This window comes from Pseudophryne corroboree, chromosome 4 (genome assembly GCF_028390025.1).
Source record: "Pseudophryne corroboree isolate aPseCor3 chromosome 4, aPseCor3.hap2, whole genome shotgun sequence".
NCBI classification, from domain to species: domain Eukaryota; kingdom Metazoa; phylum Chordata; class Amphibia; order Anura; family Myobatrachidae; genus Pseudophryne; species Pseudophryne corroboree.
Window position 1 is genome coordinate 898,474,968 of NC_086447.1, and position 26,485 is coordinate 898,501,452.

The 26,485-nt window shown below is 49.4% G+C and overlaps 2 protein-coding genes across 2 annotated transcripts in view; one reads left to right on the plus strand and one right to left on the minus strand.

The window, feature by feature from the left end:
* Positions 1–2,853, minus strand: part of SUPT7L (SPT7 like, STAGA complex subunit gamma) — a 54,611-nt gene extending 51,758 nt beyond the window's left edge. The window contains exons 1-2 of the mRNA XM_063918897.1: positions 2,706–2,853; positions 1,178–1,762 (exon numbers count right to left, since the gene is read on the minus strand). Of these exons, the coding sequence (XP_063774967.1) occupies positions 1,178–1,590 (413 nt within the window). The 5' untranslated portion in view covers positions 1,591–1,762; positions 2,706–2,853. The remainder of the gene's footprint in view (positions 1–1,177; positions 1,763–2,705) is intronic.
* Positions 2,854–2,861: 8 nt separating this feature from the next.
* On the plus strand, positions 2,862–26,303 carry SLC4A1AP (solute carrier family 4 member 1 adaptor protein). Its single transcript, XM_063918895.1, is given in 15 exon segments — positions 2,862–4,125; positions 4,127–4,582; positions 5,636–5,831; positions 6,392–6,514; positions 8,368–8,428; positions 8,638–8,777; positions 9,668–9,828; positions 10,060–10,129; positions 19,028–19,217; positions 20,793–20,892; positions 21,337–21,523; positions 23,278–23,361; positions 24,420–24,484; positions 25,340–25,409; positions 25,504–26,303. Coding segments are annotated over 15 exon segments (3,090 nt in total). The 5' UTR covers positions 2,862–2,988; the 3' UTR covers positions 25,554–26,303.
* Positions 26,304–26,485: the final 182 nt, after the last annotated feature.

Consider the following 26,485-nt stretch of genomic DNA (forward strand, 5'->3'; position numbering starts at 1 on the left):
GCTACTAACAGTTATAGTTTCTTTTCCTGCTACTGCATTGGGCTGGTTAACTAAAAACTGAGCTCCTGTGCAGGGAGGCGGGGTTATAGAGCCGGCGCTATGCATTCTGGGAACAGTCAAAGCTTTTCAGCCTGTTGGTGCCTCGGATCAAGATCCTACTCTACACCCCCCTATGTCTTTCCTTGTGGAGCCCAGTGTACCTCGCAGAAAGAGTTTTAACAAAGGTAAGTTCTTACCATAAAACTTGTTTTTCCAACTAGGCAATAGTGCAAACGGAAAGTTCACAGTGACTGTGTCAATCTCTACTGTCCCACATTTGCTTACATCACCACCAGCTACTGTGCCATCCATTTATGGTTCCTTGCCAGTCATATACCTAGACCTGACCTTCCTTAATGCCACCTCCACCCACCTTATAACCTTCCATCCTATTTGCCTACACCACACATTTCCCAATAACCTGTAACTAGAGTTTATCACATTCACGTTCTGGACCTGAATACGAGTCCCAACTAATGCGAATACGGATCCGGATGCCTGCTGCAAACAGGAATGCTCATGCAACTGTATGCCAATATTCTAAATTGTATCTATGTGATCGCATTTTTCCCAATCCCCTGTTCGCGAGAGCAGCCGACGTGATTATCATCATCAGTTACACCTGTCTGAATTTGGCGTTCACCTTGCATAGGCAAAAAAGGACGCAACTCTACCTACATGTCTCTCTGATGTGCATTTGCGTTGTTGCTGCAGATAAACGCAGATTCAGGCCCTCTGGGGCAGATCTACTAAGCCTTAGATAGTAATAAAGTGGAGAGAGATAAAGTACCAATCATCTCCTGTCATTTTTCAAACACGGCCTGTGACAAGGCAGTTCTTAGTTGATTGGCTGGTACTTTATCTCACTCCACGGCTTAGTACATTCCCTCCGATCATAACTTGTCGCTGCACTTAGGGGCTGATTCGGACTCTATCTGACACACATGGCTGATCACAGGGGCCGGATCCGAGCTCAGCATTCACCGTCAACAGGCAGAGAAGGCAAAACTTCATTTATCATTGAAATGTGATTTACTGGCTCTTTAAGTTTACACATTTCCATTACTAAACCCATCTACCAAAGAGCACAGATCTTCTTTCCATATAATTTAACCCTTCATTCAGCAGCGCTACATACCGGTAGAAATCGCTCTCCGGATCGCTGTGCAGCATCTGGAATGGCAGTTTGGGTAACTTGCAGTCCGGCGGCAGCAGATCATCGGGGAGGACAGGAGAAGGAGGTCGGTGAGGGAGGGGCTCACTCTCTTCCACTTTAATGCCCTCAACCTGCTGTTGATTCTGAGACTGCGCTGCGGCAATCAGACTACGCAGTTTACGGTTATGCTGAATCAGCTGGATAGTGTGCGTGGTAAGGCTGCACGGTTCCGAGGGGATATCCAATGAGGTGGTTGGCTTAGGCTTGCTGGCAGATGGCTGGTGTAGAGGGGGCTCTTGCATCTCCACTGTGCGGAACTCTCTCTGTAGGAGATCAAAGGAGTTTCGGCTGGCCTGGCCAGAGGGGACCGGGATCTCACCCCAGTATCGCATCATTTTCAGAAGGAGTCTTGATAATGTTTGATATTAAAAAAAAATCTATTTATATCTCCATGAACCAAACAATCATGGAATTCCCAGACTACATGACGCATCAAATACTGAAAATGATAATAATCCACAGGGTGACCGAGATCTACATACACAGTCTTCTATCTATGTTCTCCGCCTGAAAAGAGTGGAACAGAAAGGCAAATGGTTAGATTTCAGATGCATACACAGATTGAGGGGGAAAGAGAGGAAAGGCGGAGAGATAAGGGGGGGGCGGAGGACAGAGAGGGGAAAAATACGGGGGGAGAAAGGAGATAATTGAATTGAGAGAAGGGGGAAAGGGGGAGGGGGGGGAGAGAGAGGGGGAGAGAGAGGAGGGGGGGAGAGAGGAGGGGGGGAGAGGGGGGGGGAGAGAGAGGAGGGGGGGGGGGAGAGGAGGCGGGGGGGAGGGGGGGGAGAGAGAGAGGAGGAGAGGGGGGGGGGGGGGGAGAGAGAGAGGAGGAGAGGGGGGGGGGGGGGGGGAGGAGAGAGGAGGAGGGGGGGGGGGGGGGGGAGAGGAGGAGGGGGGGGGGGGGGGGGGGAGAGGAGGAGGGGGGGAGAGGAGGAGGAGGGGGGGGAGGGGGGAGAGGAGGAAGAAGGGGGGGGGGGGGGAGAGGAGGAAGAAGGGGGGGGGGAGAGGAAGGAGGGGGGGGGGGGGAGAGGAAGGAGGGGGGGGAGAGGAAGGAGGGGGGGGAGAGGAAGGAGGGGGGAGAGGAGGGGGGGGGGAGAGGAGGGGGGGGGGGAGAGGAGGGGGGGGGGGAGAGGAGATGGGGGGGGAGAGGAGGAGGGGGGGGGGGGGAGGAGGAGGAGGAGGGGGGGAGGAGGAGGAGGAGGAGGGGGGGGGGGAGGAGGAGGAGGGGGGGGGGGGGAGGAGGAGGAGGGGGGGGGGGAGGAGGAGGAGGGGGGGGGGAGGAGGGGGGGGGGGAGGAGGAGGAGGGGGGAGGGGGGAGGGGGGGGGGAGGGGAGGGGATTGAGGGGGAAAGAGAGGAAAGGCGGAGAGATAAGGGGGGGCGGAGGACAGAGAGGGGAAAAATACGGGGGGAGAAAGGAGATCAGTAAATATAGATATGCAGTGTGTATACCGCAGGCTGGGGCTGTATACGCGGCGCAGCTCTTCGGCTGTTCGGGTGACGGGGTGAGAGGGCTCCGGCTGTTCGGGTGACGAGGTGAGAGGACTGTGACAGGGGGACACTGATCCCCAAGCTCCCTGAACATCCGGGTACCGTGTGTCGCGCCGGTTGGGACGTCACTCGTCACGTGACCTGCATGTCCCCGGATATCCGCTGTGTTGAGAGTAGCTGTTCTGAGTGTGACCCGGCCGCTCTGAGCTCGTAGCCCGGAGCCTGTGAAAGTGGCGCTGGACACATGGAGGCCGCTCAGCTGGACCCCGATGGCGGGGAATGGCCCAGCGTTCCCGGGGCCCTGGAGGTCGGGGATACCCCCCGGGGCCCTGAGACCCCCGCACATGGCGATGCGCGGCCCCAGGGTCCCGGGGAACATGAGGAAGCCGGGACTGGTCATCCCGGGGCCGGGAGTAATGCGGGTGCGCGGCCCGGGACCGCTGAGAGGGCCCGGAATCCCAGGACCAGGGGTGATGAGGGGCCCGGGGGGCATGAGGATGCCTGGGCCAGTCAGGGGACCAGGGCTGGGGGCGATGAGGCCACAGGGAATGTCAGCACCGGGGGTATTCAGGGGTCCCGGAGTCTCAGGGCCGGGCCCAGGAGCGAATGCACTGAGGGGCCCAGGGATCCAGCCTCTGGGATCAATGAGGGGCCCAGGGCTCCAGCCTCTGGGATCAATGAGGGGCCCAGGGCTCCAGCCTCCGGGATCAATGAGGGGCCCGGGGCTCCAGCCTCTGGGATCAATGAGGGGTCTGGGAATCCAGAATCCGGGAACAATGAGGGGTCCGGGAATCCAATCTCTGGGATCAATGAGGGGCAGAGGAAACCAGCTTCCAGGAGCAGTGAGGGGCCCGGGGATCCAGCCTCTGGGATCAATGAGGGGCCCGGGAATGCTGTCCGGAGGAGCTATGTCAGCCCCGACCATGCCCTCCCCAGCAGCAGTGAGGAGCATGAGCTTCCCAGGGGTCGGACCAATGAGGGCCCCAATGTTGCAAGGATCGGGGCCGCAGGCCAACGGGTTCCCGGGACCCATAGGGCTGAGAGGACCCATGCTTCCAGGACCTGCAGGGAGGAGGGCTCCAGGTCCAGCATCGTTGGCAATGAGGAACCCAATGCTCTTGGGACAAGTTGCCCCAAGGAATGCGATGATGCAGGGACCAATGCCCCAGAGGAACTCCATGACACTGGGAGCATCACCCCAGAGAAGCAGCTTCATTCAGAACCTAGGAAGGGACATGGGTCCAATGATGGGACCATGGAGGGGGCCAAGGATTCCGGGGGCCCAGAGCCTTTTAAGAAACCCATCGCTGCTGCAAGGCCAAACTGGAATGAAAAGACCCTGGAGCAACGAAACAAACCACCAGCCTCCCCCGCAGCTTCCTCCATCCGTTAGCCTTCGAGGGGCCGAACGGGAAACGGCCCAGGATGTCTGCACCAGGCTTCCATCTGATGCCAACCGAGCCAGCCCTGCCATTCCCTATCGGGAGCCTGCCTGGGCCGGGCGGCCCGAGAGCCTTTACAGCCTGGAGGTGCTGAAAGGCGGCAGCGTTCTGTCAACAATGAATGTAAACGATGTCAGCTGCATGGTTTTTGGCAGACTCCCCGGTTGCCATGTCTCACTAGAGCATCCCTCCGTCTCCCGTTACCATGCCGTGCTGCAGTACCGCTCTGTTGCTGGTTCTGATCCGGATGAAGAACCTGGGTTTTATGTATATGATTTAGGCAGCACCCACGGCACATTCCTCAATAAGCAGCGCATTCAGCCCAAGACCTACTGCCGTTTTCGAGTGGGACATGTCCTAAAATGTGGAGGAAGCACTCGTCTGTTCATACTACAGGTGAGTGTACACTGCCTTTTCTGCTGGCAAAATTCAACTTGTTGAGGACGCCATTGTGTGGGCGCCACGTGAAATGCAGACTCATTCCAGGGTTTCACTTATCGTGAGCATGGAGGAGGAGCAAACAGATTTTTACCGTCATGACGAAGATGTCATCTCCTAATTACACTCACTCTGGAGTCAGTCCCCACTTCCACACTCTGTGCCCCCCCCCCCCCCCCCCCCCGATGACTTTCAGCGTAGAAGTGCCGCTGCGGTCAGCATTGTTATTAAATGTCCCTGGCTGGCCCAGTGCTGGAGGGTCCAGTGTTGTGTAACTGGGGCATAAGGCACTAGTATGTTGTGGGGAGAAAGAGTTAAGGGCCCCATACACTAGGACGATAATGCCCGATTTCAGGCATTCGGCCCGATATATTGGATGAAATTGGGCATTTTGCAAGCGTTTCCGATCCGATGCGCATTCCCGTGAGCATCGGATCGGATCCTCCAGATTGAATGTGCTGCACATTCAATCTGGTCTGACCCCACAGGCGTGGCTGGGATCGCCCAAGATACATACATCGTATGCAAAAGGACAGCATACGATGTATCGTGGGTGATCCTGCCCCCCGGGAGGCTGCCGGGGGTGATCGCCCGCGACATGTCCGCCTGACTTGTCGCGGTAGTGTATGGGGCCCTTTAGTGTAACGTGCACACATCCTGGTGCACTATATATGGGCTCGTACATTGTATGTGGTGGTATAGCCTGGTATGTGTGTTGGCATGTGCTTAGTACAATATGGAGGTATATGGCAGAGGAAGTGTGTGGAATTATTGGGTTAACACAATGTGTTTGCAGGACATTTGGGGGTGAGGATCATATTTTCATGATGCATAGCCCACTCCTTGGCTTACAGGTTTGGTAATGAAGTTGTGATCACATTTATTTTCATTATAAACTTTCGGTAAATCGTGAGAACTGGTTGTTCTGTGTGGGTGCCTTGTAGTTCTCAGACCTCTCACTGTGTTTGTGTTGTACAATGAGTGTTGTGACCTTATGGTAACTGTGCTCAGGGCCCAGACGAGGACCAGGAAGCGGAATCCGAGATGACTGTAACTCAGATTAAGGAGGCGCGGAGACAGAGGGAGACCCTGCAGAAGAAGATGCTGGGAGATGACTCTGATGAAGAAGAAGATGGCCCTAACAAGGGACAGGGCAGGACAGAACAGGGGGAGTCGGGCGCTAGTTCTGGCTGCACATGGGGAATGGGTGAGCTGGGTTTAATGCCTTCCTTTTCTTCTCACTCATAGGTTTTCCTGGTAGAATATGTATCTGCGTTTATAGTGTTCATTCTGGCACCCTGCACCTTTCAAAACCTGTGCAGTTCCTCTTTCCTGCCTGGGGTGTCACTTTCTGCTTTGGTGCTTCTAGCACAGTCTGGTGTGTATCTCAGATGTACTAAGAATTGGAGAGCGAGGAACTACCAGCCAATCAGCTCCTAACTGTCTTTTTGTTTTTCACACATGTAACATGGCATTTAGGAGCTGATTGGCTGGCACATTTTCTCTGTCCACTTTGTTTCACTCCTGAAGGCTTAGTACATATCCCCCACGCTTTATATTATGTTACATAATCTTAATGACATTAATTTGCTGCACCTTATGGGGTCACCCTTCTTATACATGCTCCCTCTGTCACTTACATAGTATTATAGAGCATACTAATATGATCTTATGAGTAAATTTGACTTTCACCATGACTGAAGCTATTTCCCCAATGTTTCTTCCCTCTGTATCTCAGTAAAATGCTCTTACTGTCGCATTGTGCAGGGGAGGATGCGATTGAGGAGGAGAACGATGAGAACCCCATCGCGCTGGAGTTTCAGGAGGAGCGCGAAGCCTTGTACCTAAAGGATCCCAAGAAGGCTCTGCAGGGGTTCTTTGATAGAGAAGGTATGTCAGTGTTTGTTAGGTGTTACTGCTGTGGTCAGATGGTAGAGGACCATGCAGCACCTGCATCATAGTTATCAGGCCTCTAGAAAACCTATTACAGCGCTGCCCAGGAGGGGGTGTAGGAGACGCTGATGTTTTACTGAAACGTTATGGTTACTGACACCAGCTGGTGTTTCTGCATTGGACTTTGGTTGTCTTCACTTCCCGCTTCTAGGGCTGGAGTCAGCCTGTACAACCATTTATAAGCCACATGGTCTTTTACAAAATGGCGTATTATGATATTATGTGCATGCTAAGCATTGCTCTCCTCCCCCCACTCCCATTCTATACTACTGTTAAAAATAAGTTGGGAGGGGAGAGACCACTGATGACCACTCACGGCTGATACAGTAGCTGTGTGTAACCAAACTCTGTCTCCAACAGAAATAGCTTTATCCGAAGACGGGACACAAAAAGTATTATCACATGTATGCTGCTGTTCCTTCAAAATCAATCTTTAGGGTCTCTCTAATGGGCCCTACGCACATAGCGACACGCTGCCCGACGGCCGATACGGCAGACGGGCGACCCGGCGGCGGGGGAGAGTGAAGTTTCTTCACTCCCCCCCGTCACCCAGCTCCATAGCACTGCATGCTAATATGAACGAGATTGTCCATATTGGCCTGCATGTTTAAACGAGCCGGCAATAGCGATGAACGAGTGCGGGGCCGCGCATCGTTCATCGCTGGTGCCTACACACGGAAAGATATGAACGATATCTCGTTCATTAATGAACGAGATTGTTCATACCTTTCACTGGTATCGACCAGTGTGTAGGGCCCATAACTGTTACACTACTAGGACTTAGAACACTGGTGGCAGTGTGACAGTGTTAATGTCATTTGCTGAGGTTGCACCTGGTGATTCTCACTGCTTTGTGGAACCTTTATGACTACCAGGGCGCCAGAAAAAAAAGCTGATGAAACCTGTAGCAATCTCCCTCCTATTTCTAGTGCACTGTACAATATGGGTTACAGCACCTTTCTCCTTGGCACCACATCCCATAAATATCTCCGCCTGTGTTTAAAACTTAATATTACACCCAAGACCTGTGAAATTTGTATGAAATAAGACAAAGACCGGTGACAATATTCCCAACCAAATGTAAATCTTGTTATCTGACACCGGTATAAACTGCATTTGTTAAAGTTTTTCTAATACAAAAATATATTTTGTTCTGCTCTTATTGTGTGTAGAAATTTTAACTGGGCTTGGTGGGATATAGAGAGGGAGGAGCCAGCTACACTTCCTGAAAAAATTTTTAAGTGCCAGGCTCCAGTTATCCACTCGTCTATACCCCATTGTCTATATGCTCCAGTGTCCCCTAGTGGATGAAAGAGAAAAAGGTGTTTGGCACCTTTATGATTGGAGCAGGGTATTCCATGGTCCATCATGAAGATAGCAGTTTGTCATAGGTGCACTTCTTATTCAGGATAGACTAATATTTAAGTTTATATCAATTATAATTGAATGCACTCAGACGCAGTCATATTGGGCGTTTATTTAATTCTCCAGGGCTAGAGCAGATAGTTTCTAAAAAGAGTGTTGTAGTTTCCATTCTTTAACAGTGACGCGTTTCACCGGTCGCAGCCAGCTTCATCCGATAGGAAAATGTACTGTACTACATTGTTTAAGAAGAACCGTCCGTCTCTGCTGCTGTTGGCTCTGATCCGATCCTAAATTGGACCTGCCATCTTCCAGATCACCTGTGCCCATGATAAATTTCTACCTTCATGACTTTTATGTTCTACATATAATAACTTAGTATGTATATTGCACTTCTAAATGACTCTCCACTGTCTTGTGTCCTGCAGGAGAAGAGCTGGAGTTTGAATACGATGAGCAAGGTTCCGGGTCGTGGCTCTGCAGAGTGAAGTACGGCCTGAATACATGAACTTTAGATGGCTGTGTAGAAATAAGTCTGTAATCAAATCCACACACCCCCAATAAAGCATAGGGGGGGGTGGGGGGGAGATTTGCTTGTCTTGTCTTTTTTTCTGTTCTAGTGTGTTCCTACAGATGTTGTTTCTCATGAATTACATAGTTGATCATGATTAATTGTGCCCATCCGTTGTTACATGTAGGTTGCCAGTGGATGATTCCTCGGGGAAGCAGCTGGTAGCAGAGGTCACCCATTCTGGAAAGAAGAAGGACTCGGCCAGACTGTGCGCTCTGGAGGCCTGTCGGATGCTAGAGATGAGAGGCTTGCTGCGGCAGGAGGCAGGTCGGTGCTGTGTCCTGTAACTGTAAATGAGCATTGTAGAGAAACTTCTAGTGATCCTGGGAGGTGCCAGACGCAATAAATATATACATAGAGGAAGGGTAGGTCACTATGAAGCACTGTAGAGAGGCAAGCCCGCATCTATCATTGGCTACTAACTGCTAATAAAGCTTGTAGTTATTTTAATATGAGCATGTGATATGTTGTAGTGATAGGTTGTAGACTCATTGCTATACTACATAATATGTAGACAGAGTATTTATCAAAACAGGAGTTAAATACTGTGCACATTAATTCAATATGGTCATACAATTTTATTAGGGTGTTCTAGGCAGGAGCTTCTCTTATTTCATTGTCCCAGGTTAGAAGTCTGAGGCTTTCAGTCAAAACTGGGAGTTTCATACAAGCAGGTGTGATCGGTGATATCACTTAGTACAACTGACATGATATGCTTTTGCTGTTTGAGCTTTTTGTGCTATACAGTAAACGTCTTTGCACAGTGTCTTGAAAACTGGGATGTATTTTGAGCATCTGGATATCTGCACAGAAAAAAGAAAATGCAGATGACACACACTATAGTACTGAGAATAATCAGAATACCGTAATAATCAACTCTGCAATCTAACAGCAAAATTGAGGTGCTTTGCACACTTTTTGCCCAAAAATATAGGCCCACCAACCATGACCAGGTGACCTCATCTGGTGGGTCCCTAACACTTTCGGAACTGCAAGTCTCAGCATGGTAGCACCTCTTACTACATTTACAATTAGTGTGCAGCCCAAGGCCCCAGTCTCCGCCTCCCCGGCATTTGGATATCTGGCATAGGCCGCGATCTCGAATGTCAGGTTAGGCGATCATTATCTAACCTGCAAGTGGTGGTCTGCTCTTGTAGTTGCACGAAAAAGAAAGGCTAAACGGTGGGAGGACGAGGATTTCTACGACAGCGATGACGACACTTTCCTTGACCGCACCGGAATAGTGGAAAAGAAGCGTCTGAGTCGCATGAAAAAAGCTGGGAAGATTGGAGAAAAACCGGAAACCTTTGAATCTCTGGTGAGTGAGCGAACTGCTGTTTTGCCATCCTTAGTGTGCGGTTTCAGGAGGCCTCATTCTGAAAACTGTATATTGGATTTATTGCACGAAGTTTGGATAAAATTAATTTTAGTGACAAATATATTGTCATTATGCTTGTGTCTCCACGTATGTGTGTGTGTGTGTGTGTATATATATTATTTATATATATAATTTTTTTATTTTTATTATTTATTTATTTTCCATCTTTAGACCGCTAAACTGGATCTTGTCGAAAAGGAGATTGCAGAGATAGCAGCTCGCCTGAAAACAACCCAGACAGGTAATAAATACAGTGCGGACGCCTGCGCCTGCCAGAGGTGGTGGATAACGTTGGGGAATTAGATAAATAATGACTGTCACCTGCTTCTTCATTTCTTTTTCCATTGCCCAATGTACAGATGGAGCCACGATTATCTTGGCTTCAATGCTGCGCCTCAGCACACCATGGCTTATTAGCATAAGCCTTTCATCTATTGTTCTCAGCTGCAATACAATAAGAGAGAACAATACAGAAGGGGATCAAGGGGGTCATTCCGAGTTGATCGCTCGCTAGCAGTTTTTAGCAGCCGTGCAAACGCTAAGCCACCGCCCACTGGGGAGTGTATTTTAGCTTAGCAGAAGTGCGAACGCTTGTGCAGCCGAGCTCTGCAAAAACAGTTTGTGCAGTTTCAGAGTAGCTCTGAACCTACTCGGCGCTTGCGATCACTTCAGCCTATTCGTGTCCAGATTTGACGTCATACACCCGCCCAGCCACGCCTGCGTTTTTCCAGACACGCCTGCAGTTTTGCAAACACTCCCTGAAAACGGTCAGTTGACACCCAGAAACGCCCCCTTCTGTCAATCTTCTTGCGGCCGTCAGTGCGAAGAAAAACTTCCCTAGAACCTGAGCACAGCCACAAAGGGCTTTGTACCCGTATGTCGCACGTGCGCATTGCGGGGCATACGCATAAATGCCGTTTTTTCACCTGATCGCTGCGCTGCGAAAATCGGCAGTGAGCGATCAACTCGGAGTGACCCACAAAGTCATTACAGCAGGGGATTAAGTCTGACTGCCCTGGCTAAATTAATCCTATTAAAGGCCAAGATAAAGATGGCTCCATCTGTATTCGTTATACTGGAGGGCACACAGTGGAGCAGTCTGTCCTGAGCACATTTTTACCAATAGATTGCAGAGGAGGGATTGGTACGTAACTAAAGCCGAGGTCAGGTGGGGTATAGAAGGGGAGGAGCCAAGCCCAAAATCATTGAAGATTTCAAGTACCAGACTCCATACTCCACTGTCTGTACCCCAGCATATGCCAGTGTCCCCCCCCCCCCCCCCCCCTCCCTCCCATGGAAGTAGGAAATAAGGATTTTCATTCGCTGTACATAGTATGTGCCTTCCTCCGTCTTGTCTGCAATAATGAACGGTGGTCTTGCCTAAAAGCGTTGATGCTGTTTGCTCCAACTTGCTGGCTGTAATGTTCAACTCTAATTTAATGTGATTGTATTTAATAACTACTTGCCATAATTGCATGTTACTCCATGGGTTCTGGGTCCAGGGCTGCTGCATCTCTTCCCCCACTACTGCCAACAATGTTCCCTTCTCCTTGGCTTTACATTGGATACGTTTAAACGTTGGGGGTAGGGGCCCTGTCCTATCCGCGCATTTATCTTGTATGTTCTCCCCTGCTTGACTGTCAGCCCCTTCTATATGTTAGTAAGTGGTGTTTGTGTGACTTACTGCCCAATAGTACTCAGGGGAGACTTCACATTACGCTGTGAACCCTGGTGGAAGTGACGGTCAGATATGGGCCCACTCGTTGCAGTGGGAAAGGTGTGACCTTGATCTGTCTAATCGGTGCTTGTTGATGAACCGTTACAGTAAATGGTTAGGCTGCTCCATGTGTGTGCTGGCCATGGAAAAATAGTCTGTCTGTTGTTTCACAGTGATTTCCGCAGAGGCCCAGATATGTTTAAGCTCCACTTGCATTGTGTGTCTCCCGTCTCGGCTGTGCCGCACATGTTCACCAGTAAAATGTGGCTGCACCTCTCCTGCAACCACCATCCGTCGCCTTTCTGTCCCTGGCACCTCATCTAGCATGGCAAAGGGCACTTTAAGCATCATTTTTGCGGCCTGTTGCATGTCCGCACAGCTACAGTATGTTAGTAAATCTGCATAAGGGCATGATGGGAAATTGTAATTCAGACTGCCCTTTTCTTCCACAAAGCGTGGTGTGGGGACAATCCCATCCGCCAGTAGGGACTGCCCGTGAGCAGGCGTAGCTCACTATTACATTGCTGTTGTGACCAGGGAGACCTTCGCGCACCCTCTGGGAGTGAGAGGATGACCTCTTGGCCGCCTGACCTCTCCCTTGGTTCACCGAATGGCATTGTTCTCTGATGAGCCCTTGTGATTGGTTAAATTAATTCCACAGTCTTTATATACCGGTGTTATTAACGACCACCCACAGCCAGTAGGTTAACCCAGCACTGGTATTATATAGCGACTAACACATTATCATTAGTAATCCTATTACACAGTGGTGTGTTAGAAGGCTGTGATCTTTGATGGGTGGGAACCTGGTATCTGTTTGTCTTTTCTATTTCTCTAACGTCCTAGTGGATGCTGGGGACTCCGTAAGGACCATGGGGAATAGACGGGCTCCGCAGGAGACAGGGCACTTTAAGAAAGTATTAGGAATACTGGTGTGCACTGGCTCCTCCCTCTATGTCCCTCCTCCAGACCTCAGTTTGAATCTGTGCCCGGACGAGCTGGGTGCACCTTAGTGAGCTCTCCTGAGCTTGCTAAATAGAAAGTGTTTTGTTAGGATTTTTTTATTTTCAGAGAGATCTGCTTGCGACTGAGGGAAGAGAAGCAGCCCTACTCACTGTGGATAGGTCATGCTTCTTAGGCTACTGGACACCATTAGCTCCAGAGGGATCGAACACAGGAACGCACCCTTGGTCGTCCGATCCCAGAGCCGCGCCGCCGTCCCCCTCGCAGAGCCAGAAGCCGGGTGAATGAAGCAAGAAGACTTCAAAAGCGGCGGCAGAAGACTCCAGTCTTCATATGAGGTAGCGCACAGCACTGCAGCTGTGCGCCATTGCTCCCACATTAAACCCACACACTCCGGTCACTGCCGGGGCGCAGGGGGGGGCGCCCTGGGCAGCAATTAGAGACCTCTTGGCAAAGTGGCATATATACAGTTGGGCACTGTATATGTGCATGAGCCCCCGCCATTATTTTACACAAAATCGCGGGACAGAAGCCCGCCGCTGGGGGGGCGGGGCTTCTTCCTCAGCACTCACAGCGCCATTTTCTCTCCACAGCTCCGCTGAGAGGAAGCTCCCCAGGCTCTCCCCTGCAGAATCACGGTAGAAAGAGGGTAAAAAGAGAGGGGGGGCACATAAATTTAGCACAAAATCAGTATATACAGCAGCTACTGGGTAAACACTAAGTTACTGTGTAATTCCCGGGTCATATAGCGCTGGGGTGTGTGCTGGCATACTCTCTCTCTGTCTCTCCAAAAGGCCTTGTGGGGGTTCTGTCCTCAAATAGAGCATCCCCTGTGTGTATGGTGTGTCGGTACGCTTGTGTCGGCATGTTTGACGAGGAAAGCTATGTGGAAGCAGAGCAGGTACAAATGAATGTGGGATCGCCGCCGACGCCCGATTGGATGGATATGTGGAAGGTTTTAAATGATAATGTTACTTCCTTGCATAAAAGGTTGGATAAAGCTGAAGCCTTGGGACAGTCAGGGTCTCAACCCATGCCTGATCCTACAGCGCAGAGGCCGTCAGGGTCTCAGAAGCGCACACTATCCCAAATTGTTGACACAGATATCGACACTGATTCTGACTCCAGTGTCGATGGCGATGATGCAAAGTTGCAGCCTAAAATGGCTAAAGCCATCCGCTACATGATTATAGCAATGAAGGATGTATTGCACATCTCAGAGGAAAACCCAGTCTCTGACCAGAGGGTTTATATGTTTGGGGAAAAAAGGCATGAGGTGACCTTTCCCCCTTCACATGAATGTGAAAAAGCTTGGGAATCTCCAGATAGAAAAATGCAGATTTCCAAACGGTTGCTTATGGCGTATCCTTTCCCGCCAGCGGACAGGTTGCGCTGGGAATCCTCCCCTAGGGTAGACAAAGCTTTGACACGCTTATCTAAGAAGGTAGCCCTGCCATCACAGGATACGGCCACCCTAAAAGATCCTGCGGATAGAAAGCAGGAAGGTATCCTGAAGTCCGTTTATACACATTCAGGTACTATACTAAGGCCGGCAATTGCGTCGGCCTGGATGTGTAGTGCTGTAGCAGCATGGACAGATACTTTATCTGAGGAACTTGATGCCTTGGACAAGGATACTATATTACTGACCCTGGGGCATATAAAAGACGCTGTCCTATATATGAGAGATGCCCAGAGAGACATTAGCCTACTGGGCTCTAGAATAAATGCAATGTCGATTTCTGCCAGAAGGGTCCTGTGGACTCGGCAATGGACAGGTGATGCCGATGGGGACGGTCTCTCGGACCTAGTTTCCACAGCTATGGCTGGGAAGTCAAATTTTTTGCCATATATTCCCTCACAACCTAAGAAAGCACCATATTACCAAATGCAGTCCTTTCTATCACAAAGAGGCAAGAAAGTCCGAGGTGCGTCCTTTCCTGCCAGAGGCAGGGGTAGAGGAAAGAAGCTGCACAATACAGGTAGTTCCCAGGACCAGAAGTCCTCCCCGGCTTCCACTAAATCCACCGCATGACGCTGGGGCTCCACAGGTGGAGCCAGGATCGGTGGGGGCACGTCTCCGAAATTTCAGCCACCAGTGGGTTCGCTCACGGGTGGATCCCTGGGCTATACAGATTGTATCTCAGGGATACAAGCTGGAATTCGAAGTGATGCCCCCTCACCGTTACCTCAAATCGGCCCTGCCAGCTTCCCCCATAGAGAGGGAAATAGTGTTAGCGGCAATTCACAAATTATATCTCCAGCAGGTTGTGGTAAAGGTTCCCCTCCTTCAACAGGGAAGGGGTTACTATTCCACAATGTTTGTGGTACCGAAACCGGACGGTTCGGTCAGACCCATATTGAATTTAAAATCCCTGAACATTTACCTGAAAAGGTTCAAGTTCAAGATGGAATCGCTCAGAGCGGTCATTGCAAGCCTGGAAGAGGGGGATTTTATGGTGTCTCTGGACATAAAGGATGCTTACCTGCATGTCCCCATTTATCCACCTCATCAGGAGTACCTCAGATTTGTGGTACAGGACTGTCATTACCAATTCCAGACGTTGCCGTTTGGTCTGTCCACGGCACCGAGAATATTTACCAAGGTAATGGCAGAAATGATGGTGCTTCTGCGAAAGCAAGGAGTCACAATTATCCCATACTTGGACGATCTCCTCATAAAGGCGAGGTCCAGAGAGCAGTTGCTGATCAGCGTAGCACACTCTCGGGAAGTGTTGCAACAGCACGGCTGGATTCTGAATATTCCAAAGTCGCAGCTGATTCCTACGACTTGTCTGCCCTTCCTGGGCATGATTCTGGACACAGACCAGAAGAAGGTTTTTCTCCCGGCGGAGAAGGCTCAGGAGCTCGTGACTCTGGTCAGAGACCTCTTAAAACCAAAACAGGTGTCGGTGCATCAATGCACGCGAGTCCTGGGAAAGATGATGGCGTCATACGAAGCCATTCCCTTCGGCAGGTTCCATGCGAGGACCTTTCAGTGGGATCTGTTGGACAAGTGGTCCGGATCGCATCTTTAGATGCAGCGGCTGATCACCTTATCCCCCAGGGCCAGGGTGTCTCTTCTGTGGTGGCTGCAGAGAGCTCACCTTCTCAAGGGTCGCAGGTTCGGCATTCAGGACTGGGTCCTGGTGACCACGGATGCAAGCCTCCGAGGGTGGGGGGCAGTCACACAGGGAAGAAATTTCCAGGGTCTGTGGTCAAGTCAGGAGACTTGTCTGCACATCAATATCCTGGAACTAAGGGCCATATACAACGCCCTAAGTCAAGCGGCGCCTCTGCTTCGCAACCAACCGGTGCTGATTCAGTCAGACAACATCACCGCAGTGGCTCATGTAAACCGCCAAGGCGGCACAAGCAGCAGGGTGGCGATGGCGGAAGCCACCAGAATTCTTCGCTGGGCGGAGAATCACGTAAAAGCACTGTCAGCAGTGTTCTTTCCGGGAGTGGACAACTGGGAAGCAGACTTCCTCAGCAGGCACGACCTCCACCCGGGAGAGTGGGGACTTCATCAAGAAGTCTTCACACAGATTACAAGTCGTTGGGAACTGCCACAGGTGGACATGATGGCATCCCGCCTCAACAAAAAGCTACAAATGTATTGCGCCAGGTCAAGAGACTCTCAGGCAATAGCTGTGGACGCACTAGTGACACCGTGGGTGTTCCAGTCGGTTTATGTGTTTCCTCCTCTTCCTCTCATACCCAAGGTGCTGAGAATCGTAAGAAAAAGAGAAGTGAGAACAATACTCATTGTTCCGGATTGGCCAAGAAGGACTTGGTATCCGGAACTGCAAGAAATGCTCACAGAGGACCCATGGCCTCTGCCTCTCAGACAGGATCTGTTGCAACAGGGGCCCTGTCTGTTCCAAGACTTACCGCGGCTGCGTTTGACGGCATGGCGGTTGAACGCCGGATCCTAGCAGAAAAAGGCATTCCGGATGAGCTTATTCCTACGCTAATAAAGGCTAGGAAGGACGTGACGGCTAAACATTATCACCGTATATGGCGAAAATATGTTGCTTGGTGTGAGGCCAGGAATGCCCCTACAGAGGAATTCCAGCTGGGCCGTTTCCTTCACTTCCTACAGTCGGGAGTGACTATGGGCTTAAAATTGGGGTCCATTAAGGTCCAGATTTCAGCCCTATCCATTTTCTTTCAAAAGGAACTGGCTTCTCTTCCTGAAGTTCAGACGTTTGTAAAGGGAGTGTTGCATATTCAGCCCCCTTTTGTGCCACCAGTGGCACCTTGGGATCTTAACGTGGTGTTGAGTTTCCTGAAATCACACTGGTTTGAGCCACTTAAAACCGTGGAGTTAAAATATCTCACGTGGAAGGTGGTCATGCTATTGGCCTTAGCTTCGGCTAGGCGTGTGTCAGAATTGACGGCTTTGTCATGTAAAAGCCCCTCTCTGGTTTTCCATATGGACAGGGCAGAATTACGGACTCGTCCGCAATTTCTGCCTAAAAGTGGTGTCATCTTTTCATTTGAAACAACCTAATGTGGTGCCTGCGGCTACTCGTGACTTGGAGGATGCCAAGTTACTAGATGTAGTCAGGGCTTTGAAGGTTTATGTAGCCAGAACGGCTGGAGTCAGGAAAACTGAGTCGCTGTTTATCCTGTATGCATCCAACAAGCTGGGTGCTCCTGCTTCAAAGCAACCTATTGCTCGCTGGATCTGTAACACGATTCAGCAGGCTCATTCTGCGGCTGGATTGCCGCCTCCAAAATCAGTAAAAGCCCATTCCACAAGGAAGGTGGGCTCTTTTTGGGCGGCTGCCCGAGGGGTCTCGGCATTACAGCTTTGCCGAGCAGCTACTTGGTCGGGTTCAAACACTTTTGCAAAGTTCTACAAGTTTGATACCCTGGCTGAGGAGGACCTTGTGTTTGCTCATTCGGTGCTGCAGAGTCATCCGCACTCTCCCGCCCGTTTGGGAGCTTTGGTATAATCCCCATGGTCCTTACGGAGTCCCCAGCATCCACTAGGACGTTAGAGAAAATAAGATTTTACTTACCGGTAAATCTATTTCTCGTAGTCCGTAGTGGATGCTGGGCGCCCGTCCCAAGTGCGGACTTCTTCTGCAATACTTGTATATAGTTATTGCTTAAATAAGGGTTATGTTATGGTTGCATCAGGTTTATCTGATGCTCTGTTGTTGTTCATACTGTTAACTGGGTAAGTTTATCACGAGTTATACGGTGTGATGGGTGTGGCTGGTATGAGTCTTACCCTGGATTCCAAAATCCTTTCCTTGTACTGTCAGCTCTTCCAGGCACAGTTTCCTTAATTGAGGTCTGGAGGAGGGACATAGAGGGAGGAGCCAGTGCACACCAGTATTCCTAATTCTTTCTTAAAGTGCCCTGTCTCCTGCGGAGCCCGTCTATTCCCCATGGTCCTTACGGAGTCCCCAGCATCCACTACGGACTACGAGAAATAGATTTACCGGTAAGTAAAATCTTTTTTTTTTTTTTTTTTGTCTTCATTTGTAGTTTTGTTATAGTATGTGAAATTAAGCCATTTAGCAGTATATGCAGGTAGTGAGATGGGTGCTTTCCGTTATGTCTGTTCAATCTATACTTATACCTTTATAGTTATGCAGTGTGGTACAGTCTGCGGCCACCCTATAGTGATGCAGTGTGGTACAATCTGCGGCCACCCTCCAGTGATGCAGTGTGGTACAGTCTGCAGGCCACCCTACAGTGATGCAGTGCGGTACAGTCTGCAGGCCACCCTACAGTGATGCAGTGCGGTACAGTCTGCAGGCCACCCTACAGTGATGCAGTGCGGTACTGTCTGCAGGCCACCCTACAGTGATGCAGTGCGGTACTGTCTGCAGGCCACCCTACAGTGATGCAGTGCGGTACAGTCTGCAGGCCACCCTACAGTGATGCAGTGTTGTACAGTCTGCAGGCCACCCTACAGTGATGCAGTGTGGTACAGTCTGCAGGTCACCCTCCAGTGATGCAGTGTGGTACAGTCTGCAGGCCACCCTACAGTGATGCAGTGTGGTACAGTCTGCAGGCCACCCTACAGTGATGCAGTGTGGTACAGTCTGCAGGCCACCCTACAGTGATGCAGTGTGGTACAGTCTGCAGGCCACCCTACAGTGATGCAGTGTGGTACAGTCTGCAGGCCACCCTACAGTGATGCAGTGCGGTACAGTCTGCAGGCCACCCTACAGTGATGCAGTGCGGTACAGTCTGCAGGCCACCCTACAGTGATGCAGTGCGGTACTGTCTGCAGGCCACCCTACAGTGATGCAGTGCGGTACTGTCTGCAGGCCACCCTACAGTGATGCAGTGCGGTACAGTCTGCAGGCCACCCTACAGTGATGCAGTGTGGTACAGTCTTTAGTTTAGTGTAGTAAATAACCCTCTATATCCAGTGTTGCCAGTGCAGTCTTACAGCAGCCGGTGTAAGATCATTTGTTACTTTACTTCCAGGTGAGTCCCAGAATTCTGCCCAGGACCCTCTAGATGCCTTCATGACTGAAATGAAAGCCGGCAGCACCATGGACAGCGTGACCCGCAAGAAGCTGAATTTGCGGTCCTTGGAGCTGAAGAAGGAACAGCAGAGGCTGAAGACTCTGATAAAGATTGTGCAGCCCGTGAAACTTCCTGAATTAAAGCCTGAGTAAGTCACTGCCATCTGCACTCCCAGCACGTTTCGCCTCCGGCCCCAGGGAAATCTTCTGTGTGGCGCCTCTCCTGTTTATGCCTTGTAAAACCGTTTTGGAGAGGTGATAAAATACAGTTATACTTTCTGTAATTTCACTGGGGCCTGGGAATGATCAGGAGATGTGTCCTTATCCTCCATGGTGCTGTTATCGTCTTATGAAATAATTCACCTGTCACATAGTGTTAGCGATGAGATCATAAGGGCAGAGATTAATGGTGGTGTAAGCACTCAAGGGCAGCAGCCGAAAACTAGCAATGTATCCCAAGCCATCTGTCTGTGAACGGGTTGCACTGTGGATTATGTTAAGATTGGCCAATTACCAGGACTGGTTAATAGTTTATATGAGGCAAAGGCGTCATCGAGGGTAGTTTTCAAATGCAGGGCTTTAGTTTCTCTTCAGAAGAGGGCAATTGTGAAATGAATCTATTTCTACAGGGCAATAATATTTACATTGTGTACTAGTCACACTTTCCTATAACCTCTTATGCTCCGCGACCGCCTTTATTTACTTACCTGATACGGCGCTGCTGATGTTTGGACTATGTGTTATTCTCATTCTAGAGCATTTGGTATCTATGCTGTAAGTGCTGGGCATAGTTATCGTCAGCCTGTTCGCTCTATGGCCCTCATTCCGAGTTGATCGCTCGCTAGCTGCTTTTAGCAGTCGTGCAAACGCTAAGCCGCCGCCCTCTGGGAGTGTATCTTAGCATAGCAGAAGTGCGACCGAAAGGATCGCAGCGCTGCTATTAAAAAAAAGATTGTGCAGTTTCTGAGCAGCTCCAGACCTACTCAGCGCTTGCGATCACTTCACACTATTTAGTTCCTGTTTTGACGTCCCGAACACGCCCTGCGTTCAGCCAGCCACGCCTGCGTTTGTATCTGACACGCCTGCGTTTTCCCACACACTCCCCGAAAACGGTCAGTTACCTCCCAGAAACGCCCACTTCATGTCAATCACTCTGCGGCGAGCAGTGCGACTGAAAAGCGTTGCTAGACCTTGTGTAACACTACTTCGGCTTTTGTGAAAGTACGCTGCGCATGCGCATTGCGCCGCATACGCAGAAGTGCCGCTTTTTTGCCTACACGCTGCGAACGAAAACTGCTAGCGAACAATTCGGAATGACCATCTATATTGGGTGATCAGGCCGTAGACTCTACAGGTGTGTACCCAGCTGAATCTGCTGCATTGCAAGTGTCATAACGGGTTGAGTACCTGTCACCCGCCTGCAGCCACACTCGGGGGGGAATTCAATTGGGAGCGAGGTTAAAAAAAAACCTTGCGGATCTTGCGCCCAATTTTGGATTACCTTGGGTATGCACACTCCCAATACCTGCGGTATTCAATTAAAAAACAATGGTTGCAGGGTTTTTAGCTCTGAAACCCCCATTTTCAGTTTAGTGTTGTGACTAGCAAAAACCTTGCAGCAGTGGGAAAAACCCGTTCCGTGGGGTTTTGTTTTTTTATTTTTTGCCGTCCATTGATTCACACCCCCCAGAATCTGTTTCTTGCAATCTTTCTTCCTCTTTCAGCCAAACAGAACAAGACCCCAAGACAAAGAAGTTGGCATTACCGATGTTTGGGGCTATGAAGGGAGGACGTAAATTCAAACTAAAAACCGGAACAGTTGGGGTAAGAGTGAGATTTGTTTTATTACATATTTGCATCATTTGTGACTCCAGCACGAACGTGTTAGTATACAGATGTAGCAGCTGCCATGATGCGTATACTTCTGCACACCCATTGCGGCAGCGACTATTTGCACCCGTAATTAGACAATGTTTCGTCTATGGGCGGGGGGGGGGGGGGGGGGGCAAATATCTGCACGTGCCCGTGTGGCAAACTAATCACAGGTGCGAATAGCCGCCGAATAGACATCACATCCCCATAAATGTACGTATGCATTTTTTCGTTACATATGATGATTAGCGTTACCATTTATTTACACAGCGTCATCGTATTACATAGCGCTGTACAGGGTATATTCAGGTATTCTCGCCAGCATAGATATGTTACATCTGGTGTAAGCAAGCTGTGGATTTTCTAGATGATTGTACAACTTCCGCCCTCCCACAGACATTGCCACCAAAGCGGATGGATCTCCCCGCCAGCCTGTTTACAATGAAAGACGAGCCAGAGTTAGAGGAGGAGGAAGTAGACGCCATGCAAGTGGACGGCCACTCTGAGGCAGCACCTGCACTGGGTCCAGCTCCGGAACAGATCACCAGCTCAGACCATGGGCCTAGCGTCCAGAGCACTCTGGGTAAAGAAGCCGCTGCTTACTTTGGGAGAGATCTGCATTTGTTGTAACGTAATTCTGGGCAGCTTAGTATATTAGAGTGACTTCTTTGTGGTATGGATTCAGCAAAGTGCTGGGAACAGTCCTTAGAGCTTGTGATCCATGCTGATATATTGGCCTCGCACAGGCTTGTCGGCTGCACATTCATGCTGGGAATCTCCCACCACATCCCAGCTCTGCTCTCTGGTGCCTGTGGAAGCTATTGGAGTACACTGACCTCATTGTCCTGTTTGTGGTACCAGTGTGCAATGTTGTGTGACATGGCGCATTATCCTGTTGGTAGTTGCCATTAGGGATTGGCAGACTGTTGCATGCAGCAATAATACTCGGGTAAGCTGTCACTTTAAAACAATGCTCAATTATTATTAACGGGGCCTAAAGTTTGGCGAGAACACATTCCCCACCATTAAACACCACCAGCCCAACATTTTGATGAATTAATGTTTACGCCAAATTCTGACCCTGCCATCTCTGTGTCTCAACCTCAGCTGGACGGGAACCCGTTGCGGTCTGCTGCTTCTGTAGCCCGTCCGCTTAACGTTCCGGAGTGCAGCACATTCAGAGATGCTCTATTGCATACCACCGTTAGAACACATGTAAGCTGCAACAAGTCTGGAAATTCTGCTCTGATCTCTCATTAACAAATCATTTTCACCCTCAACAGAATTGCCACTTACACACTAAAGACTGTTGTGCATGAAAATCCCAGGAGTTCAACAGTGTCTATCTAAGATAGTGAAATCACCCTGTCTGGTACAGCGATCGTTCCACGTCAGATTCATTTAGATCGCATTGGGCCTAGTTCAGAAGTGGTTGTAGGAGGCATCACTGCTGGGATGCACTTCTATAATCACTCATGGGGGTCACACAAGCCGGCTGCCACAGTTCCCACCAAGAGGCTAGGGGAATCCCAGTCTTCCGACACAGATCCTGGCCTCTGCACTCCCCCGAAACGGAGGCGACACCTCTATTTTGGGAAACGGCTGCTATTGCCACCCCTTAACAGCTGGTTATCACACCCTGATCCACTTGGCTTTTAATCAGGCAGAACAACTGTGGCCACCAAACCACCAACAATAATTAGTGTTAGGACGATTTAGTGGAGAACCGGTGATTGGGTGGCCAGACTGTAGTGTCCGGTACAGCCCCCCTATTCTCTTCACTGCCTCTCTGTGAAGTCACGTACTTTGATCATTAATACAGTTTATATAATACACAGGCTTTATCTTGGGAAGGGTGATTATCTCACAGCCTCGCCATTCTGACATTTGTGGCGGGTATACATGAAAATAAATTGTGTTATTACCCCCATTAGATAGCGGTTCCATGTGCTGTGACTTAGGGGGAAATGTGTCAAACCTTCTAAAGGGGACCAGTGAAGAAGTTGACCATACCAACCAATCAGCAACTGCCTATTATATTATTTCATATACTTGGTACATGATACTGTAGCTCATTGGTTTTGATGGGAAACGTCTCCACCTGTCTTTAGAAGGTTTGGTGCATCATCTCCTTATAATGTTTCAGAGATGTCTGAAGAGGATTACAAAGAGCTGACTTACCAATACTGTAAGTATGTCCCTTGTTATGTATACTGATCGCTTAGCAGAGACTGGGACAGCATGATGTAATACTGTATGTATGCGTCATCCGACTCGTCTTCTGTCCGCCATGTCTGCCATCTAATAAAGCAGGATATGTTCTCATGTTTCCTGCAGATGCAGAGGAGAACCTGAAGGAAAGTCCCGTGGTCACAAGTTCCAGTAGAAGGGTCCCAGCCCCGAACAGCCACAAACCTCAAGGTGTGCAGTCATCCGTTATCACCTACATTCTCATTCCCCCATGTGTTATATTGGGTGTAGGACAGTAGAATGGAACACTTTGGAAAGTACCATCGGAAGTCTGAGTCACTTTTATGGCCACAGTAGTTGAATTGCCCATTTACAGCGCAAGTACCGTAGGAAACGCATTATTCCCTATATTCCTATAAAACATTGGTTGTTCACTAATGTTCCATCCAGACAGTCTAACCTTGTCTGTCTGCTATGGTAAGCTCACATATGGCAATGGTGAATGGAGTTACAGTCGTAGAAATCTTTCCGCCACCTACTGTCTGCTACATCATTTTGCATTTTAATCTCATTAAAAAGTGGAAACCGTTTATAAACGTGAAGTTTAGGATCAGGACTATATACAACCACCATGAGCGTCTCCCCAATACTGTCCTCTCGCCTCCCCGTTATCTTCTGTATATAGGATTTCTGACTGGAAACCGCCCGCTAGGCCGGGTCATTCATTCCCCTGTCTAAGCCACCCGTGCATGATTATACATGTATTTAGTATCTATACATTGCTTTTATTATAGCGCCATTAGTCCGATAGTAAAATCCGCTCATTGGGGGTTATTCAGATGTAGTTGGAGGTGCAACATTATACGCAAAATATCAATTATCAGTACTTTGCTCATGAACGGTTCTGCGATGAAGTGGCAGGACGGCAGCAGATTGACAGTCTCCTCCCATCTGGGGGCGGGGAGGGGGCGACGGCCTCTGTTTGTGAAAACGGATTCATGTTGCCAACGCTTAATGGGAATGGAAGAGGTCTGGGATATCTGTCCTGGGATGGAGAATTTCTGGCCTCTGCGACGGGCGGATTGTGCGGCATCCGTGGGTTGGATCACTGCTGTAGCAAGAGGCGTCTATTACAGCGCCATCACTGCTGCTTCCAAGGTAGCGATAGTAACTCCAACCTCATCTGAATCGGCCCCCATTGACCTTAAACCTGTAGTGCCCATCATCCTCTCACGGACCCTCTGTATGTATACGCTGTTGAGGTCACCTATAGTTGTGTTTCCTTCCAGTGACGCAGCCTGAGGAGATCCCTAATCCTGCAGCGAAGCAGAAGAAGATGCGTGGCCCAAGCAGAGTAAGTGTCCGTCTCGCGTACATCTCTAAAAAAGTGGAAAAGCTATCAGATAAGTGGAAGCTGGTTGGTTGCTATGGGCAACTTTTCCAGTTAACCTCTTCGAGAGGGTTTGCTCAATCTCCACCCAAGTCACGGAGATGGCAGACACGGTCTGGGTGTTCTGTAGGGTATGATGGTGTGGCGGCCACGTCCTATAGGCAGAATGGATTCTGTGCCGATACTGCACCTTTCCTCTCGGCCGTGTGTGCACTGAGTGGATCCTTGGCTGGAATGGGTGACGTGCATTTTATTGAGACTTTGCATTTATTAATAATAATTGGATTTCTTGTAGGCTTGAACCGTTACTGCTGCTAGTAGTCCATCCATAAAACCGGCAACATTTGAGTGTCTGATGGCGGGATGTATCATGTATGGCGTATGCTGTGCGATACATCCCGCCGCTTATAGCGTTTATCAATGCCATATGCATGAATACTTGCACCGGGGACAGCTCCTCCGCAAAGAGAGACCCCATGTGTTGAGAGGACATCCGGCTTAATGATCTGGGACTCCTATTGTGCATGCATGGCTATTGGCCAGCACATATGGAAGCCAATGGGACGGGAAGGAGAAGGATCCTTCGGATCCCTCTCCGAGGGATTTTTGCCGTTATAAGCCTATAGGCTTCTATAGGCAACGCCATCTGTTAGGCACAAACTCCGGAAAGTTTATTGTGATGGCAGAAACATGGCCCCAAGGTCATACACGTCGCTAAATTATGAATATAAAAAAATGGATTAGGTTTCTGTAGACTACATTAAGTGTTAAGACAAATTAGTTATTTATTTTTTAACCACTAATTATGTCTCTTTGCAGCCCCCACAAATTGTTTCATCAAATTACCCTGAAGATGACCCAGATTATTGCGTGTGGACCCCGCCTACAGGTAACGCTTCTACCTGATAACAATGAAACTACTGTGTTTTATATTTCAGATGGTACACTGTGCTGCTTGCTGATTCCGATTATTTTCTTAATAGGGCAAACGGGAGATGGAAAGACCCATTTAAATGAAAAATACGGCTATTGACCACCACTAAACTTGCCCAGCGGTACATCTGTCGCCATCAGGGGTATCGGTCAGTCTTTGTTCCGGTGTTTTAAGTCTTTTTAAGACCCAACACTGATTTCCTGAGCCGCTGACACGGACCACTGAGCCGCTGACACGGACCACCCTACATGGTTTATTTAACCCCTTTATAGTCCAGAGATCCCAAATGTTTACACACCGGAACGTCCGATGTATTTATCTATCTTCACATCGTCAAAGAAATGGTTTAATGAAATGTGATCACTCTAAAACATCTTGCGTTTAAATGCTGGTTTTCCAAATATTAACCGGAAAGAGACAGTGAGAAGAATCTCTAAAGATTTGTGTTTAAGACCATTCGCTACGTGTCCGCCTGGTTCTAACTTATGTCACCTCTGCACCCTCCTGCGCTGCCGCCGGCGGAGCAGCCGACGACTACCGATAGCAGTTCGGACGTGGGGGTGTCGCTCCTGGCTGGAGCGCTGTGTATTGAGCCACCGCCTGTAACCGTCGCCAATTTCTGTTTTACTGGATTCACGTGCTTCAGGTCTTTTAGAATAGACTTGTTAGAAGGAATAACCTTGATAGACCCCCCCCCCACAGCTCCTGTAGATAGGGCTGTAATTGGTGTGGAGATTTTATTTTCGTGGTTTATAATTTTTGCCACCTTGTACAATTCTGAAGCTGTAAATACCTGTTTAGTTTGTAGCCTTGTTTCTAAAATAACATTAAAAAAAATTTGTGAACTTATTTTGTGTTTCTTTGTGCAGTTTTTGTTCTTGGTTTCAAGGTTGTGTCAAATCTTTCTTCCCTTTTTATCATAAGACGTAACCTAATTAGACTATAAGGGGGTATCGTTACTAAAGTGCGGGCTGTTCAAGTAACATAAATAAATGATTTGTCATTGGTGACTTCGACAACCCACTTAGTAA